We start from the raw sequence: 18,143 nt of genomic DNA on the forward strand, positions 1-18,143 counted from the left end.
GTTTAAATAAGCACTTTTACAATGGAGATCCGATCACCTCTGAACCTAAACCTTGAATAAGATGAGCTACAGCAGCAGAAACGACTCTCCTGTCAAATGTAAACAGCAAACTGAGGCTACAATTCACAAGGGCTTTGCCAAAGTGTACAATAGAAGATTTGAATAGTTTTACATTGATTTTAAAAAGCTTTTATCTCTTTTGTGGAATCGTGGTTTATCAGATTCGAGCCTGAGCACTCTGCATCACAAGAACAAAACTGTACAAAGTGATTCTATCAGGCAAACTTATTTGGAAGTAGTTTGCCTGGTCTGACGCATCTCTATTTAAGTTATTTCCAGTGCTATTGCCAATGTGCTCCAGCTACTCCATATTCCTTACATTTATATAGCACTTTTCTGGACACTTAAAGCACTTTAATGTTGTCATTTTTGGGAGGAATCTTCTCATCCATCATTAGTGTGCACCATCCACTTGGATGATGTGATGGCACGCATATTGCACCAGCTGATTGGTGGAGAGGAGCCAATTATCGTATGGGGATGGTTAGGAGGCCATAATGGACTGAGGCCAGTGAGTAAATTTGGGATTTTAAATGACCACTGAGTATCAGAACCTTTATTTAACATCTCATCCAAAAGACGCATATGCAAAACAACATCTTTTGCTGCTATTTCAATGGTAACTAGAAGAAATGGCTGGAAACACTGGAAGAACAGAGAAAGAAACCTGAGCAAAGACAGGGCATTTGGGTGATGCCATTTTCTCCAGTCAAAAGGAGTAAAGGCACACAGTATTTCCAAAACAACATAAATTGCCTTAACACACAAACAAATTCATACAGACCCCTCTCCAAAGAATCGACAGGCAATTGACCTTATTCTTCATTAGAATCTCATTGGCTTGAGGCTTATTTTGACTTTTGTAGTCATGAAGACAGTTGTTTGTAGAACAAGTAATTTGACCATTAATTGTCAGTTGTTATCCCTAGTAATTTATCCCATATGCAACCGTGTCAGCGGCCTAAAACAATCATAGAAAAGAGCTATGATATCATATTTTAAACTTTAGTTGATGTGTAATGTAGCTGTGTGAACATAAACAACATCTCTGAATGTAATTCGCTCAAAGTTCAATGCAAAGGGAGACTTTGCATTCATAGATTAGCTTTCATAGAGTTTCTTTGCAAAGCCTACAAGGAATGAAGTTTGGGGACTACAAAAAATACATCCGGGTTAATGATGTCATAAACCTTTCAGGTTACGAGCATACACCCCACGCATCGAAGGGGCGTGTCCAGAAGCACTGCCATGTTATAGCAAAGATGCTTCATGTTATAGCCGATCCGCAAATCACAGCACATTATGTTAGCTGACCAATCAGAGCCTTTTGAGGGAGGACTTTCGTAGGACCCAGGAAATATGATAGTCGTCTTCATGTTAGCTAAGAAGCAGTATATAATTAAAGTAAGATAGATGAAAAAATAACATGATTTTTCACAAATGAAGCATGAGCACACATTGCTTTGCACCCCAAAAAAAAAACAACAACCAAGCTTTAAAATTACACTATGGACCACCCCTATAAACAAAAGGTGAAGATTGATTATTCGCTATTCTAACTGGAAGGCAGGGGCTTCCTTAGCTGTGGGGGTCATACTGGATAGTCTTTGTATATCTATGGTCTTTGATCTCAGTCCAATAGAGCTAGTTTGGATTGTGGTGGAACAGATGATTTGCATTATGCATATGCAACCGACACATCTCCAATGTTTTTTGGTCAATATGCACCAATATTACCTACCTTGTTGAGTTTATAGCTTGAAGAAATAAGGTAATTCTGAAATCAAAACAGTGTCCAACCTGATACTAGCCTGATGAATCTAATAAAGTGGCTGGTAGTTTTTTGTATTCAGTCTGTAATCTGATAATATTAATACTTTATTTGTGATCTCAAATTACAAGAAGGGTCCTGGGGAGGGATACCTGGTTTGCTTGGATTTGGCATCTCTTATTGCTCTTTACCCCACTGTCTACATGTCTGTCTGGTTAAGCTGAGCCATGCGTTGCCCTGCTACACTAGCAAACGCTGTATTTGCTATATTTGTTGGTTCTAATGTTATAATCAAGTTCAAAGAGTTAATTACGATGCAGGCAGGTAAGTGCTATGGTAAGTCTGGTCTTAGAGCTTGCTATCCCTTTGTAGCAGAGCGGATTTGGGGGAAATTTTGAAATCTTTGAAGCTCTGGGTTTTTAGGGGTAAAAAGGGACGCATGCAGCCGAAGGGAAGGATTAAGCCTCTTAAAAAGGCTGATCAGTTCCCTGAATGGGTTTATCACTGGTCGGTTGTTTTAATTACAAAAAAGAGTTTTATGCCAAGACTGCAAGCAAGTCTGATTGATCTAAGAAACTCCTGCTCAATATCCTACGACAGGCCCAAAATTTATGGTCACTTTAAGAGATTAAAGAAGAAATATTCAGTCAAACTACATGCATTGGAAAGTTTACTGTTTGCTTGCAGTCTTTGGCGTATCAGGGACAGCAATGTTGCATGATTGCAAGACACATCCCCATCCCAAGAGTAGGGATGCAGTGATGTGAACGGTTGAAATACATCTTCCATTTGGAGGGCAAAAGCATGCAGGGATTTCTACCTCACTTGCATGAGAACTGCACCTCCTTTGGCATCTTGACTCCACCGGGAATTGACTTGATAATGGAAAAATGGAGTGACTTCATGTCTTAAATATGCCAACATTTGCAACACAAGATTTAAGGTGTATTGTCATTCTATTTTCAATTTGAAAAATGGGCCCATTTTTTTAAAGGATGTTTTATTTGATGGGCTTCAGAATTCTTGAGATATGCAACGGTATATAGAAGATGCCTAAATGTCTTCTTATTGTGAAATGTTTTTCACAATATTCAGACTTCGCTTTGGAAAATATATGGTAGAATGTTCTGTGTTGCAAATTTAGAAATGGTTTAAAGTTTTAAAGTCATAAACTTTTCACCTTGGAACTTGCAAACTGGTTGCTTGAATGCCTCATCCATTTCGTAAGATTAACCTCAAACAATGAAACGAAATCTAAACAAATCAAACCAAAACTCTGTTCACTTTTATCCTTTACATAAAGAGGCATTTCATTAACAAAGTGAAATATGGCAGACATTTAACCAGTTTACAATCGTTTTCTTGCCTGAAATGACCGTAAACACTCACACTCTGCCTCTTTTTCCATTCTTTCTTCCTTTACTGGACTATCAAGGCCTTTGCATGGTGGTCAGATCTGATGGTGGAGCACGCTGAGAACTTCCTGTCGCTCTACGGTGTTGATATGGACGCTGCTCTCGAGATCCAGTCTCCTGAGAGCTGGGACAGTTTCCCGCTCTTTCAACTTCTAAATGATTTCCTCCGTACCGACTGTAAGCACATCTAGCAACAAAAGTATTAGCATTCTGTTTACAATAGCAATTGCAGATCAGGGGTCCGTTCTTCGTACCTCGCTTAAATGATCTAAGATGATTTGGCAGATCCTGGATCTGTTCATCTTGATAACTGATCTCTGGCTAGTTTGGTTCTTCAAACAAATTCGCGAGTCAGATTAAAATGTCTGATCTGAACTGATCTGAGATCGCTGCGTGTGTTGTGAAAGACAGATCTATCGATGCTCGAAATCATGATCAGCAATGCAACGATTAGCTGACAGCTCAGCAGCGTAATGACATCATCTGATTAATATTCAATTATCTATGTGAGCAAAATTACATAAAATAAACGGTTTGTGAAATATGATACGCAGTAACTTTCCACCTTGTTGTGGGCTGCATGGTTGGCCCTTTCATGTGTCAAGAGCAATTTATTTAGTTTTACAGTTAGAGCGGATTTTCCTTATTATAGTAGCCATAGAAGTATTATAGTAGCCGTTTTGTTAATCGGTGTAATGAATAATTGGATGTTTACAAAAGCATTTTTAAATTGGTAAAGGTGTCTGCAACCTTTATGAAGCATCAAATCACTGGCATATTAACTGTCAAAACATGTTTATGACTGCATAAATGTATTATTGCTTTAAAAAAAAGTCACATATTGCGCGTGTCTATTATCATACACAAATTGTACTAAAGCGATCTAAAAAGTTCATATCAATAGGTTTTCTCTTTGCACCAGCAGGTTGCAGTCTTTGTACTTTCATTTCGAGGGTCCAGATTGCATAAGTTTTATATATATATATATATATATATATATATATATATATATATATATATATATATATATATATATATATATAGGTTAAAAAAAATTAAGATTTTCCCAAGTTTATATATCTACTGTAAGAAAATATCAGAATTCGGCACATACTTGTAGTATTATCTTTGCTTGAACTGACCTGATCTAATCCTATTTATATGACATGAGCCTGCTCCTGACCAGGTTTGATCTACCAGAACTGTTGCTTTGACAACAACTCTCGGATCAGTTTTGAAGAACGAAACGATCCTGGATCGTGTCAAATCCGCGTATGAAGAACCGACCCCAGGGAGGGGCCAAGCTGGAGTTTCTTTCTGATCTCCCGGCCTCTGGCGGTTGTGAAAATGCCAAATTAAACCAAAACAATTAATAACCGTTGGCTCAAGATTGGAAGTTTGGCAAAAGTGATTCAACCAGCCGAACCTGGGTATATATAAAAAAAACAGTAGCAATTTTGGATCAGGGAGGCGCCAAACTGGAGTCTCTCTCTGATCCCCCGTGCTGTGTTGGTTGTGCAAAATTCCTAATTAAACCAAAACAAATGATAACGATTGGCTCAAGATAGTAATTCAATTATCAGTAATTCAACCGGCAGAACCTGGGAATTAAAAAAAACAAAAAAACAATAGCAATTGCAACTTGCCTTTTTTTGGTTTGTTTTTACAGATCACCTGTGTAACGGAAAGTTTCACAAGCATCTGCAGGACCTGTACGCTCCACTTGTGGTGCGATATGTGGATCTTATGGAGTCCTCGATCGCTCAGTCCATTCACAGGGGATTTGAGAGGGAGTCATGGGAGCCTGTAAAGTAAGACACCACTTCCACAACAATGTGTGCGGTGACTGGGAGCCAGGGCCGTTCAGGACAAAAGCATCACAAAAACAAATGGCTTAAAAAATACCCAGGATAGCAGGGATAGGTTCATCTCCATCCTGTAATGGATATTAGTTAATCAAACGTAGAACACAAATGCCATAAATGTTTCACACTAGAAAGCTTCCAATCCAGGGGTGTCCAAACTCCAACTTACGTCAACACATCTGCAGGGATGTTTATAGAGAGCCTAGTAAGAGCTTGATTAACTAGCCTAGGTGTGTCTGATTGAGGTCGAAAGTAAACTCTGCAGGACATCGACCTTCCAGGACCAAGTTTGGGCACCCCTTTTCAAAACAGAGTAATCTCCAAGTCCATTATCTATCAGGATATACTTCAGTCCATGTCTTGCAGGTTTCCATCAATCTTTATTTTTGTAAACTAACCTTCATAATGTGCGCTTAAAACAAAATGCTTTTTATGTCATAATCAATTGTTCTGTCATGCTTGATTTTGGTTTGCATGTTGATTTGAACGATTTCCCAGTAAACCGATAAAAATATTTAGACGACCTGCTATCTTTAGAAGAAGTAAAGCCTCCCCAAATGTTTGCAAGCTAACAGAATAGTCTTCTGTCAATGACGCTGATGCCCCTTGAGAAATCTGTGTCAGTATGGTTTTCCTCTTTTGTTCGTTGTCTGTTTTTATGTCTAAACCCACCACCGTCTTCAAATTTTTCTAGCTGCTGTTTGTTCTTGATGTGGAAAAACTCTGCTTTGACTTCTTTTTTTATATAAGTGTGCTGTATTATTGGTCACGTGTTTGTTTCTGCTCAGGTGTTCTGTTTTAAATGTGCTATAGATTCCCTTCCTACATTTATGACCAGTTTATTCTGTGTCTTTGGCTCTTTTTCCATTTCTCAGTTTCTCTTTTTTGTACCGTATGTCTTACATTGCTTTTTTGCAGCATTCCACATGGCCACTGTTATGGATTTTTTTGTTTTCTTTTTTTGTCTGTTTCTGCAGGAGTTTAACAAGTAATCTGCCCAATGTGAATCTACCAAATGTGAACCTCCAAATTCCCAAAGTACCAAATCTTCCCGTGCCAGTAGCAGGACTATCTGTTAACCTTCCACAAATGCCTAGCTTTTCCACTCCGTCCTGGATGGCTGCTATTTATGACTCTGAGTGTGTATTCAATGCATTTACCTGAGATCTGATGCATTCAAAAGTCTTCTTGGCATGAAAATGTTTGCGTGAGGTTAGTTAACTTTCCAGCAGTTAAGACGTATTGCGTTGCAAGATGTTTGCTAAATTTGACAGTAGTCAAGAGGAAAAAAAGACATTTAAATCATGGCTATAGCAGACTTTTCCATAGATGTAGGACAAATAAAAGGCAAGGTGACTTGCCTCTAGAATCATTCTCATGTCAAGTAGCCTGCAGAGGGTTCCAGACAGGCTCATGTGATATTGTTATTTGAAATGAGAACTGAAAAGCTTTTCATTTTCCTCAATGTGCATGCCATTGAGGTTAGACTGTGGTGGTGAGATCTGGATTGCAACCCAAACCTACAGCCAAGCCAATGTTCTAATTATAGAGAGTCCATACTTACTAGCAAATAATGTACTGTAGGTGGCCTTTAAGCTAGCACACACTTGCCATTTTGACCAAGTAAACAGCTAATGTTGGACTACTATACTTATCGATTCCATTCTTTAAGTTTTGTTTCCTAAGCAAAGCCATTCTAGCTACCATTTTTTTTCTTTTAGTAAGTGTTTTAGTAAGTGTCTGCATGTGTTATGTTTTTTTGATTGATGTTTTTGAAAATCAGCTGGTTGATTCATCATAATGTCAATGGTAATATCTTTTGGAGAGTAGCCTAGGCAGAAAGATGATTTCAAATCAAGCAACATTGGGTTTGTTTTGAGCGGAAGGTTCCAGTGGGTGTGGGTTGGTGGAACTCCCTGCCTGGTTGTAGCTCTGTCATTGCGTTGGTAGCTGATGCTCTGAAGTAGATGTTACTTCAGTGTAGCTGGCATCCAAGGCAGTAGAAACTAACACCCCAAAGAGTTCAAACATCAGAGTAAGCCTCTTTTTCAAACAAGTAGCTACTCTACATCACTTTTAAGGGAGAAGATCTCTAAATCATATCTAATTTCAATGAGCAAATTAGAACTTGAGTCCAGTTTATGGTCCATTCAAATCTAATTAAAACCAAAATGGCAGCACAATTCACTCTTATGTTTGAACTCTTACTTTGCCCTTACAACACTTCTTTCTACTCAGGATGGCAGCGTCCTCAGAGTCGACTGCATGGTGTGTTTTGAGCTCGGGAGCTCCTTTAGTCTTGGTAGGCATGGCTGGTGAGAGAGGGCTTGATTTTCCCTACCATTTTAGTGCCTGGACTTTGCTTTAAATGAATAGTTCACCTAAATATTTACCCAAAAATGAAAATTCTCACCCTTCACTTGGTCGAAACCTATTTGAGTTTTTTTCTTGTGTTGAACACAAACGATGATATTTTGCAAATTGACCATATTGTCACCTTGGAATTACAAGGTTCTATCTGCGTTCTAAATGATTTTGAGATATTGAGCTTCAATGTTTTTGCATTCCATATAGCAAATAATCTGTGTGTACCGGTTCTCTTTCACACATTAACATGACAGAGACTTTTGAGATTTGCAAATTGTGGTAAAAAAAAAAAAAAAAACAGAGCAAATGCAGATAGAACCCTTCAATTCTAAAAAAATAATTTTCTGCTTGGAATTATAAAGTTCTATCTGGCGGATCACTCATTGAAGCATTACCTTTCAGGAAATACAATCAGTCTGCTTATTAATTAAAAATAAAAAAATAAATTTGTGTTGTAACAACATGTTGATGTTTGAGAACGTTCGAGGTTACTAAAGTAACCCTTCGTTCCCCGAGGAGGGGAACGGAAGCACTATAAGTGGATTTGATTGTAAAATCCACGCATTGGGGAGGTTCGGTTCAGAAGCTACTCGTCTGAAAGAGTATTGAACGGGCCAATTAAGAATGAATTGGCAGCGCAAGCCTGCGCAGGTGAGCGGCATAAGCAATCAACTGAGTATATAAGCTCACCTGGCGCCAGCAGACGCTATCCTTTTAAAGCTGAAGAGACTTTCAACAGCTAAGGGACAGTCATTATGGCGACGGAGTATAGTGCTTCCGTTCCCCTCCTCGGGGAACGAAGGGTTACTTTAGTAACCTCGAACGTTCCCCTTCGGGGGGAACTTCAGCACTATAAGTGGATTTGATTGTAAAATCCACGCATTGGGAGCCCATTGAAAGCGCCATAATGACTGCACCTTACCAACACCCCCGATGAGGAGATAGTCAAGCAAGCGTGACGCACCCACATCATGGGGGGCGCGGTCCTCCAACGTGTCCCTGGCCCTAATTTATCCTACTTCAACAGAAGTTTTACGGATTTATATATATTTTTTGGGAAGTCGTGAGCATCTAGATAATTCTAGGAAAATACGACAGTACGTTGGGAAGCGTGCAATCCCGATAGGGAGGACGCTGCGGAGGCCATCCGTTACCCAAGGGGGGATAGATGGCAGAATTTACATATGGACTAGCCCTAAAAAGGGGGAGTACGCATAGCAAAAGAGTGGTTAGCGGGGAGGGAAGACACGGGTCCGCCCAGGGGGGGGACTTAACCGTGGCGGAATAAGCATATGGGATCGCCTAGTGGGGATCACGCATAGCAGGCACCTTTACCCAAAACGCGGGCTGACCAGCGGGCAGACCTACAACGTAGTGGGCCAGCAAGTGACTCCTCCGCTGAGTCAGTGCTGGGGGCCACGGAGGAATCTGCAGGGCTCACCTGACGGGGAACTTTACTGACAGATAAAAAGGCGCACGTATCTCCGTGTTAGGGAAAATGGCGCAGCAAGCGTGTTTCAACACCCTACCGAATTGTTTCCTCAATCACCAAGGGTTACCTAATACCCTTAAGGAAACCGGCTCCACTCGCAGATTGTAAAACCTTGCAAATGTGTTGGGTGTCACCCAGCCCGCAGCTCTACAGATGTCTGTTAGAGGGGCGCCGCGTGCGCGCGCTCGAGAGGATGCGAAGCTCCGAGTGGAGTGCGCACGCGCTCTCGGGGGACGCGGCTCATCTCGGCTCTGATAGTGAAAGAAAGGCATCCACAATCTAGTGGGAACTTATTTCGGTACGGCACTTCCCTGCTGCCGACCGCTATAACAGACGAAGAGCTGCTCAGATGATCTAAACTCTGAGTGCGGTCCAGATAATACGCAAAACGCGAACTGGACAACAAGAAGGGCTGGGTCTGCCTCCTCCGAGGGCAGCGCTTGCAGGCTCACTACCTCGTATTAAAACGGAGTGGTAGGAACCTTGGGCACATATCGCGGGTGGGGTCTCAGGACGTGAGAGAAGCCAGCCCAATTACAGGCACGAGTCACTGACCGAAAAATGCCTCCGGGTCCCCGACCCTCTAATCGATATCAACGCGACCAGCAGAGCTGTCTTCAGGAACAGAAAGATACTGAGTCGAGGATCGAAGGGATCTGACGCGGCTTGTGTAGCGAGGGCGAGATCCTAAGAGGGCATGAGAGGGGGCGGGGTGGATTAATTCGCTTAACGCCCCTGAGGAACCGGATGATGAGGTTATGCGTTCCCACGGTGCTGCCAGCCACCGCGTCATGAGAGCGGAGATGGCAGCCACGTAACCTTGAGTGTGGAGGGCGACAGCCTGCTCTCCAACTTCTCTCGGCGTAAAGAAAGCACAACGCTGATCTGGCAAATTACGGGGGTCTTCTCAGCGAGAGACACACCATTCAGTGAATAGACTCCACGTCAGGGCATAGGCGCGCTCGGGGAGGGGGCTCTAGCCCGAGTGACGGTATTAGCCACCGCAATCGGAGGTTACCTAAGTCTTCCTCGCGTCTAAAAATCTCCAAAGATCGGCGAGGGTGCCAGGTGGTGCCCTGTCCCTGAGAGAGTAGGTGCTCTCTCGAAGGGACTGCCAGGGGAGGGCTATCGCGAGGGAGAGCTCTGACATCCAGGTCCGGTTGAGCCAGAGGGGCGCAACCAGCAACCTGTTCCTCGTCCTCCCTGACCTTGCACAGTAACTGCGCGAGCAGGCTCACTGGGGGAAACGCGTATTTGCGCGTGCCCCGAGGCCAGCTGTAAGCCAGTGCATCCGTGCCGAGAGCACTCGGTCAGGGAAAGAACAACTGGCAATGAGCGATCTCGGGGGAAGTAACAGATCGATCTGGGCTTCCCCGAATCGCGCCCATATCAGCTGAACAGACTCGGGGTGGAGTCTCCATTCTCCAGGACGCAAGGCTGCCGTGAGAGCGCATCGGCTGCACGGTTGAGCTTGCCTGAATATGAATGGCGTGCAGCGATTTCAGCCGCGGATGACTCCAGAGGAGCAGACGGCGGGCGAGCTGAGACATGCGGCGAGAGCGCATACCCCCTATACGGCTGATATACGCCACCGCCACCGTACTGTCCGTCCTGACCAGCACGTGTTGCCGCTCCAGCACCGGAAAAAAACGGTGGAGAGCGAGGAACACTGCCAACAGCTCCAGGCGATATGCCAATGCAACTGGGTACCTTTCCACAGGTTCGCAGCCGCATGCCCGCAACGCACAGCCCCCCAGCCCGTGTTGGAAGTGTCTGCTGAAACGACAACAAGACTGGACGCCTGTTCTAGAGACACCCAGGCCTGTAGGAACGAGGGGTCGCTCCAAGGGCTGAGGGCGCGGCGACACAGCGCAGTAACAGAGACTCGGTGTGCGCGCGCGTGCCATGCGCGTCTGGGGACTCGATCGTGAAGCCAGTGCTGAAGTGGTCTCATATAGAATAATCCGAGCGGCATGAAGTGGCTGCGGATGCCATATGCCCCAGGAGCCTCTGAAATAGTTTCAGTGGGACCACTATTTTACTGTCGAGCTCTCTCAGACAGTACAGCATCAGCTGAGCGCGCTCTCCGGAGAGGTGCGCTGCCATGGTGACCGAGTCCAGCTCCAGCCCGAGAGAAGAGATCCTCTACACGGGGGCGAGTTTGCTCTTTTCTCGGTTGACCTGAAACCCCCACAGGTGGAAGTGCCAGAGCACTTTGTCTCTGTGGATAATCAACTGCTCCGAGAGAGGGCAAAAATCAGCCAGTCGTAAAGAAATTGAGTATGCAGATGCCCGCGAGCCGAAGGGGCGCTGAGGCACCCTCCGCGGGCTTGGTGAGGACCCGCGGAGACAGAGAGAGCCCGAAGGGGAGGGCTTTGTATTGCCAAGCTCGACCTTCAAACGCAAACCGCAGAAACTGTCGGTGGCGAGGAAGAGTGGAGACATGGAAATACGCGTCCATCAGGTCTAATGCTGCAGACCAACCCAGAGGACGAACGCACCGGAGGATGCGCTTCTGCGTGAGCATTCTGAACGGCAGCTTGTGCAGGCAGCGGTTCAAAACGCGCAGATCTAGGATTGGCCGTGACCCACCGCTCTTTTTGGGCACGATGAAGCGTGGGCTGTAAAACCCGCTCTCCATCTCGGCTGGAGGGAGCGGCTCGATTGCATCCTTCGCCAGGAGGACAGCAATCTCCTCTCGCAAGACAGGGGCGGACAGGGGGCTGACCCTGGTGAATACACACCCGTGACTTGGGGGGCCGTTTCGCGACTGAATCGCATAGCCGAGTCTGATTGTGCGTATGAGCCACCGCGAAGAGCTGGCCCGCGCTAACCAGGCAGGCAGAGCTCTCGCTAATGGACTCATCGCTACAATCGCTGACGTACCAGCAGTGGGGCAGCGCGGAGTGGGTGTGCTGATCCGGGAAGCTCGCGGGTCCCACGGAAAAGCTGGAGGTGAGATATTTGCTCTCACTCCAAACCCGAGCTCCCGAGGGGAGGCTCGAGGGGTGGGAGAAAGGAGACCGTCCTCCCAGCGCTCGTGAGCCACTGGCGAAACGCACCGAATCTGCAAGCTAGAAAGCATAGCGTCCCAGACTGGCAGATTTCGGGCTGTCACATCTGGGGAAGTGAAAAGTGCCCTTTCATAATGTTTTCATGGCAGTAAAAAGTGCCGTTGGAAATGGGGCCCCGCCCTCCAGCGGGGAAAGAGCAAGTTCCCTCTTCTCCAGATGGCCTGTCCCAGGGGCGCTTCGCGGTCCGTTGCCGGACTTAGCGGCGTTCTGGGCAGGGGGGCTGCCTGCTTCCGAGGTGCCCGACGCGCTCGCTTCGCCGGAGGCGTGTGCGGAGCAGCTCTCGTAGGCGGGCGCCTTCGGCGAGGAGCAGGTATGAATGGCACGGCGGGCGGAGCGGGCTACGGACCGCCGATAAGACATCACCCACCAACTGCTCTCTCACCGCCTTGAATTCCTGGGTGAATTCACAGACAGTGTCGCCGAACCTGGCTGGGGATATGGGGAAGTCAAGAAAGCGGACTTTGTCGACTTTGCGCATATCAGCCAGGGGTGGCGCTCCTGGACCACTAATGTGGACATCGTCCTCCCCAACGCACACGCAGCGGACTCAGTAGTCCGAAGAGCTAAGTCAGCGGCGGTGCGAAGCTCGTAAGCCTGGGTTGGACCCACCCTCGTGCAGCTCGGCCAGCGCCTGCGCTTGGTAGCGCTGGTAGGTGGCTATCGCATGCAAGGCGGAAGCAGCCTGGCCCGCAGCTATGTAAGCTCTAGCTCCGAGAGAGGTAGATAACTTACAGGCTTTGGATGGGAGACGAGGCGGACCCCGCCAAGAAGAGGCGCCGCGCGGATTTACCGCCATCGCGCACTCAACCTGAGGAATCGCCACATATTCCCTGGCTGTTTCACCGTCAAGAGTGGTTAGGGTGGAGGAACACGCAGCACGAGCAGAAAAAAGTGCTTTACAAGACCGCGTGAGCCTACTGTGCACCTCCGGGAAGAAGGGAACGCCCCTCTAGTCGGTCCGGCCGCGGAGCTGGGGGATAAACCATCTCCAACCCACGGCCGAAGCAGCCCAGGAAAGCACGGCTAACATGTCCGTTTCAGGATCCGTAGTGACAGCGCTCACCAGCCCGAAGGGGGCGAGCGGGTCTGGATCATCATCGGACAATGAAAGCCCACCCTCCGATGCCGCGGTGGACATCTGGTCTCCGGTGTCATCGGGCGTAAGGGCTACCATCTGTTAGACGGATCGCTTCCCCCGCCCGAAGCTTGGATAGAGCGCTTAGAGGAGCGGGAGGTCCGCGGGCCCGTGGGCGACGGATTATCTCTCGCTGAAACCCTCAGATCTGCCCGAGTGCCCGCTGCAGAGCAGGGGACAACTGGGGTGGTTCACCCTTTTGCAAAGGCTAACCGCGATCTTGCGCAACAGTCATGGCATCGCAATGACGACATGAACTGCCCGCGAGCAGCGCATTAACATGCTGGACCCCCAGACATGTAACGCAGTGCCCGCGCCCATCATCCGAGGACAGGAAACCACCGCATCCAGAAACGCACAGTCGGAGCGCCGTCCTGATAAGGACGTGCTGCACGACTGTGTTGCTCTTTCTGTGAAGTTTGCAACTTTATACGCACCGCTCTGGAGGACCGGACCCAAAGAACGCCAGGCAAGGGAGAAACCCAGCTCGACCGTCTGCCACTGCGTGTACACACTCTGGACCGGGAGAATGCTCTCGTTCGCTCAGAATCGCTGGTCACAGCAGGAGGAACCCTCATCGACTCGATCAGAAAGTCTCTGAAGCGAAAAGGATAGCGTCTGCTGGCGCCAGGTGAGCTTATATACTCAGTTGATTGCTTATGCCGCTCACCTGCGCAGGCTTGCGCTGCCAATTCATTCTTAATTGGCCCGTTCAATACTCTTTCAGACGAGTAGCTTCTGAACCGAACCTCCCCAATGCGTGGATTTTACAATCAAATCCACTTATAGTGCTGAAGTTCCCCCCGAAGGGGAAAGGAAAATTTATTTCTATAACATTTACTTCATGTTTTGTTATGTTTTTGTTAACCTTATAGAGCCAAGCTAAAGTCCGACTGTAGATAAAATCTTTTTTTGTTTTTAAATAATAAAAAGTCTTCAAATGTAAACAACTTTGTAAACAATGTAAATAAGTAGTCATTTAATCAGAATATGTGAATAACTCAATTTTGACAAATATCCGATAGAACTTTATCATTTTAAGGTGACGAAATGACTTCCATTTTTTCAGCATTGTTCAAAATATCCTCTGTTGTGTTGAACAGAAAAAAAGAAACTTATACTGGTTTAAAACCACATGAGGGAGAGTAAATGATTATTATTATTATTTTTTTTTTTTTTGAGTCAACTACCCCTTTAACTCGCCTCATTTTGTTCCATACAATAAAAGTCAATATATTTGGACATTCTCACATGGACTTTCATTGCATGGAACAATGCATTCTTCTGTTGTGTTCTGGTGATTAAAGATAAATAAAAATTATAACATGTTAACTACGGGGAGTACTGAATTTCTCTCATCTCCTACTTATGATATCTCTCATAACATTATGAGATGTCATTAAGATCATTGGCTTTATCTTGTTTAATATTTGTTATTCAGCACCGTATCTGTGCAAGCTTTCTCTCATCATGACATTCCCAGAGACCCCTTTCCTTTAGAGCAAATCGACAGAGCACAGTATGCATGAATTCAGATCAGTTCTAGAAGGTTTTGTAACCCTGCAAAACGCGAGATTATTGATGTGTTTTCTTTATTTTGTTTTGCCATACACTAATAGTGCCATCATATTACCTTTAAATTAGACACACCACCAGTTGGTGTATGGCTAAAATAAAGAAATGTTAAAGATTTTTCTGAAATTTCTTGAACTTTTGACCACTAATATCTTACTATACCTGGCAGCAATGGCTCGGGAACATCAGAAGATCTGTTCTGGAAGTTAGATGCCCTACAGACCTTCATCAGGGACCTACACTGGCCAGAAGAAGAGTTTGCCAAGCACTTGGACAACCGTATGAAGCTCATGTCAAGTGACATGATTGAGACAAGCGTTAAACGGTAAAATGGTATCTCTAGTAACTGAATGGACTCGAAATGATTGATGAACATTTCTTTTAAACATGAAGGAGATTTAATGCAAGATGACTCATTTCCTTTACATCTTTTGCTGGTCAACAGCACGAGGGGAGCGTTTGAATCAAAGCTGACTAAAAGCAGCCGCTCCACAGACTTCCGCATCCCACTGTCCTTATGCACCATGTTCAATGTGATGGTGGACGCCAAGGACCAGTCTGCTAAACTCTGTGCCATGGAAATGGGCCAGGAGGTAATTGGCAGAACTTTTTCCTTACTGTTGTGATAGACGATAGCTTTATATATGTTGGTTCCTTTATGTACAGTACTGTGCAAAAGTCAGTTACATTTCTTGCTTTAGTGGAGATATAATCAGGGTGCGCAATTACAGGGGGGTTTTAGGAGGAATAACGCTCGATCACCCCTGAAGAACATCAAAACAAGACGTTTGGGGTGTCAGCCCTTTGATAGTAAGAAATAGCTCTCTCTGATCTCTTTTCTATATCTTAAATATAAATAATTAAAAATGTATAATATAAATACATTTCATCTTCCCATTACGGGTTATGCCATTGTGAATGCATAATTGTGCCAGTTAATGCTAGGAAAAATCATTCAACAGTCTGAAACTGGCAGTTCTAAAGAGCAGTGATAGACATCTTAAGTATTCACAAAACAGGTTTCTTGTAAAATAGGTGTTTAAATCTGCATGTAACAAAAAATTAGACATAATTTGTATATTTTGACCTACAGTGACCTCTAAAAAGTCTCTAAATATACCTTAAAACACTGTAAACTTACACATTGTATTAATAAATTAGATTTAATTTAGATATATTCACTCATTCAATTTGATTTACTGAAGCATGTATTACCAAACTACTACTGAAAAAATTTGACCCCCGATCATCATTGTGTAATTCGCACACTGGGTATAATAACATTATACCGTATATTACTTCTCACACTCTTTATTAAAATACAACCAAAAAATACACGTTCTAGTTGGATTTTTTGGGTCTAATTGTTTAAGACATATGAAAGAAAAAGTTAGAGAAATTAAATATAAAAAATACTGGAGTTTCTGTCTTGGTTTAATCTGCATTTCTGTCAGAGCCGTTGTCAATATTGCCTGAATTGATGGGATTGTGAATGCTGAAAAGTACAGACAGGTTTCCTCATTTGTAATGGTTTTATTTTTCAGCATGATAATGATCCCAAACACACTGCTAATGTAATGAAATCGTATTTGGACAGAAAAACAGCTGTCATGAAATGGCCTCCAGAGTCCAGACCTGAATTTTATATACAGCATTTTTAGGCAGTAAGAGATTCACCAGTGAGAAAAAGAAAGAGAAAATGCTAACTCTAAGGAAGAACTCTTAGAAATGCTGAAAGATGCTTGATATTAAATAGCACATCATTTCATGAAAGACTCGACTAAAAAGTTGAGACCAAAAGAAGTCACGTTAAACACAGACTTTTGATGCTAGTCTTTTGATTCCAAAAGTAATTTTGTTCTGAATTTTGTGTACATTTCCATATTTTTGTTTGTATATTAAAGGTATAGTTCACCCAAAAGTAATGACCCTGCATTTGCTCCATAACTTTTCGATAGAAGCTGGTGGTGGCCTAAGATTTTTGCACAGCACTGTACATATTTCTCAGGAATTTTACTGTGGTATTTAATGTCATAAAGTGGTTGTAAAAGAAAATCTAATATACATTCCCTCAGTCTTTTTATGCCTTTATAGAAGGATCTTTGCTTTAAACGGGATTCAGAATTTGTGTGAGTAGTGAAATCTGTCTCCATCTTTCAGAAACAGTATCATTCTCAAATCGATGAACTTATTGAAGAGAGTGTAAAAGATATGATTGCCCTTTTGGTGGCGAAGGTATGTTTTGAGAGATTGGCTGATGTTAATGAAGTACTTTATTACTTTTGATGGAGTGTTTGGTCATTGAGTTATTGGTTTTTGAACAGTTTGTGGCCATTCTGGAGAGCGTACTTGCCAAGATCTCCAGGTATGATGAAGGAACACTCTTCTCCTCGTTCCTTTCCTTCACGGTAAGAATTACATCCTACAGTTTCCTATTGTAAATTAAATGAGGAAACATTTGTATTTTGTCTGTATTCTCGTATGACAGTAGTACTATAATAATAATAATAATAATAATTTGTTTGTATGACAGCGAAGTACCAAAAAGACATAGACTACACCTAAAAATGATTATTATGTATTCCAGGCCTGTAGATGACAACATCTCTTTGTAAAGAAACAAATCTGCATATTGTATTTTATTTTTCAAGTACTTGCGTAGATCTATAGACTGAAAGCATAAAGCATGTACATGATTTTAACATGACAAAATATCATTTTTCTATTTTGCTCTGCATCATTTTCAAAAAAAAAACTTGCTCAAAAACTTTTTAATAGTTTGTGTTTTCAAGAGCTGATTTAACATCTAAAACATTGCATTTTCTGTGAATTTAGTTGAAAATAGTGTATAAATGATCCCAAACCGTCATATTATTCTAGACTTATTTCATTCATCATCGGAAAACAAAGTATTATATTTTAATTCGACTCTAATTTCTATTTAAATTAATAAAAGTTCACCATTAAACAGATGCTTTAAAATGTAAGCAGCTAAAAAAAAAAAAAGAACTGCCTCATTTAATCAAAAGATTTAGATTTTTATTAATCTATAAACATTGATATATTAACCTAAAAAGAAGCTAAACGATACTATGTCTGAGGACAAAACTTATTGATTTTTGCAGTAGTTAAAATGTGCTATGTGACATGCAGGAATGAACCTCATTGGTTCTCACTAGAGCTGTGCGATTAATTGAAATCATATCGAAATCACGATTTTGACATGTACGATTTCAAAATGGCTTTGTAGCACGGTTTTTTCCACAGTATGGTATTTGAGCCAATCATAATGCAGTACGCCTAAACAGAGCACAAGAACATGAGACAGAATAGCCTGCATATACAGGGATGATGAGTTCAGCACAGGAGAACTTGGTGCCAAAAAAAGT

General features: G+C 43.5%; 1 protein-coding gene across 50 annotated transcripts in view; it reads left to right on the top strand.

Annotated features, from left to right (window-relative positions):
* cadpsb (Ca2+-dependent activator protein for secretion b) overlaps positions 1 to 18,143 on the top strand; it is a 194,551-nt gene that overhangs the window by 165,572 nt on the left and 10,836 nt on the right. For 33 of the 50 annotated variants that reach the window (XR_015494002.1, XR_015494003.1, XR_015493994.1 and 30 more), the window contains 7 exons: positions 3,267 to 3,423; positions 4,916 to 5,057; positions 6,089 to 6,250; positions 14,924 to 15,079; positions 15,200 to 15,347; positions 16,915 to 16,989; positions 17,079 to 17,162. Coding sequence is in view for 34 of the 50 variants with exons in the window: in XM_087257790.1 (XP_087113916.1) it covers positions 3,267 to 3,423; positions 4,916 to 5,057; positions 6,089 to 6,250; positions 14,924 to 15,079; positions 15,200 to 15,347; positions 16,915 to 16,989; positions 17,079 to 17,162 (924 nt within the window). In the remaining 16 variants the exon portion in view is untranslated. Of the gene's footprint in view, positions 1 to 3,266; positions 3,424 to 4,915; positions 5,058 to 6,088; positions 6,324 to 14,923; positions 15,080 to 15,199; positions 15,348 to 16,914; positions 16,990 to 17,078; positions 17,163 to 18,143 lie in introns of all 50 variants that reach the window. The other 17 variants (XR_015494009.1, XR_015493996.1, XR_015493998.1 and 14 more) reach the window with 2 other exon arrangements.

This window comes from Danio rerio, chromosome 6 (assembly GCF_052040795.2).
Source record: "Danio rerio strain M-AB ecotype USA chromosome 6, GRCz13ab, whole genome shotgun sequence".
In the NCBI taxonomy this organism is placed as follows: domain Eukaryota; kingdom Metazoa; phylum Chordata; class Actinopteri; order Cypriniformes; family Danionidae; genus Danio; species Danio rerio.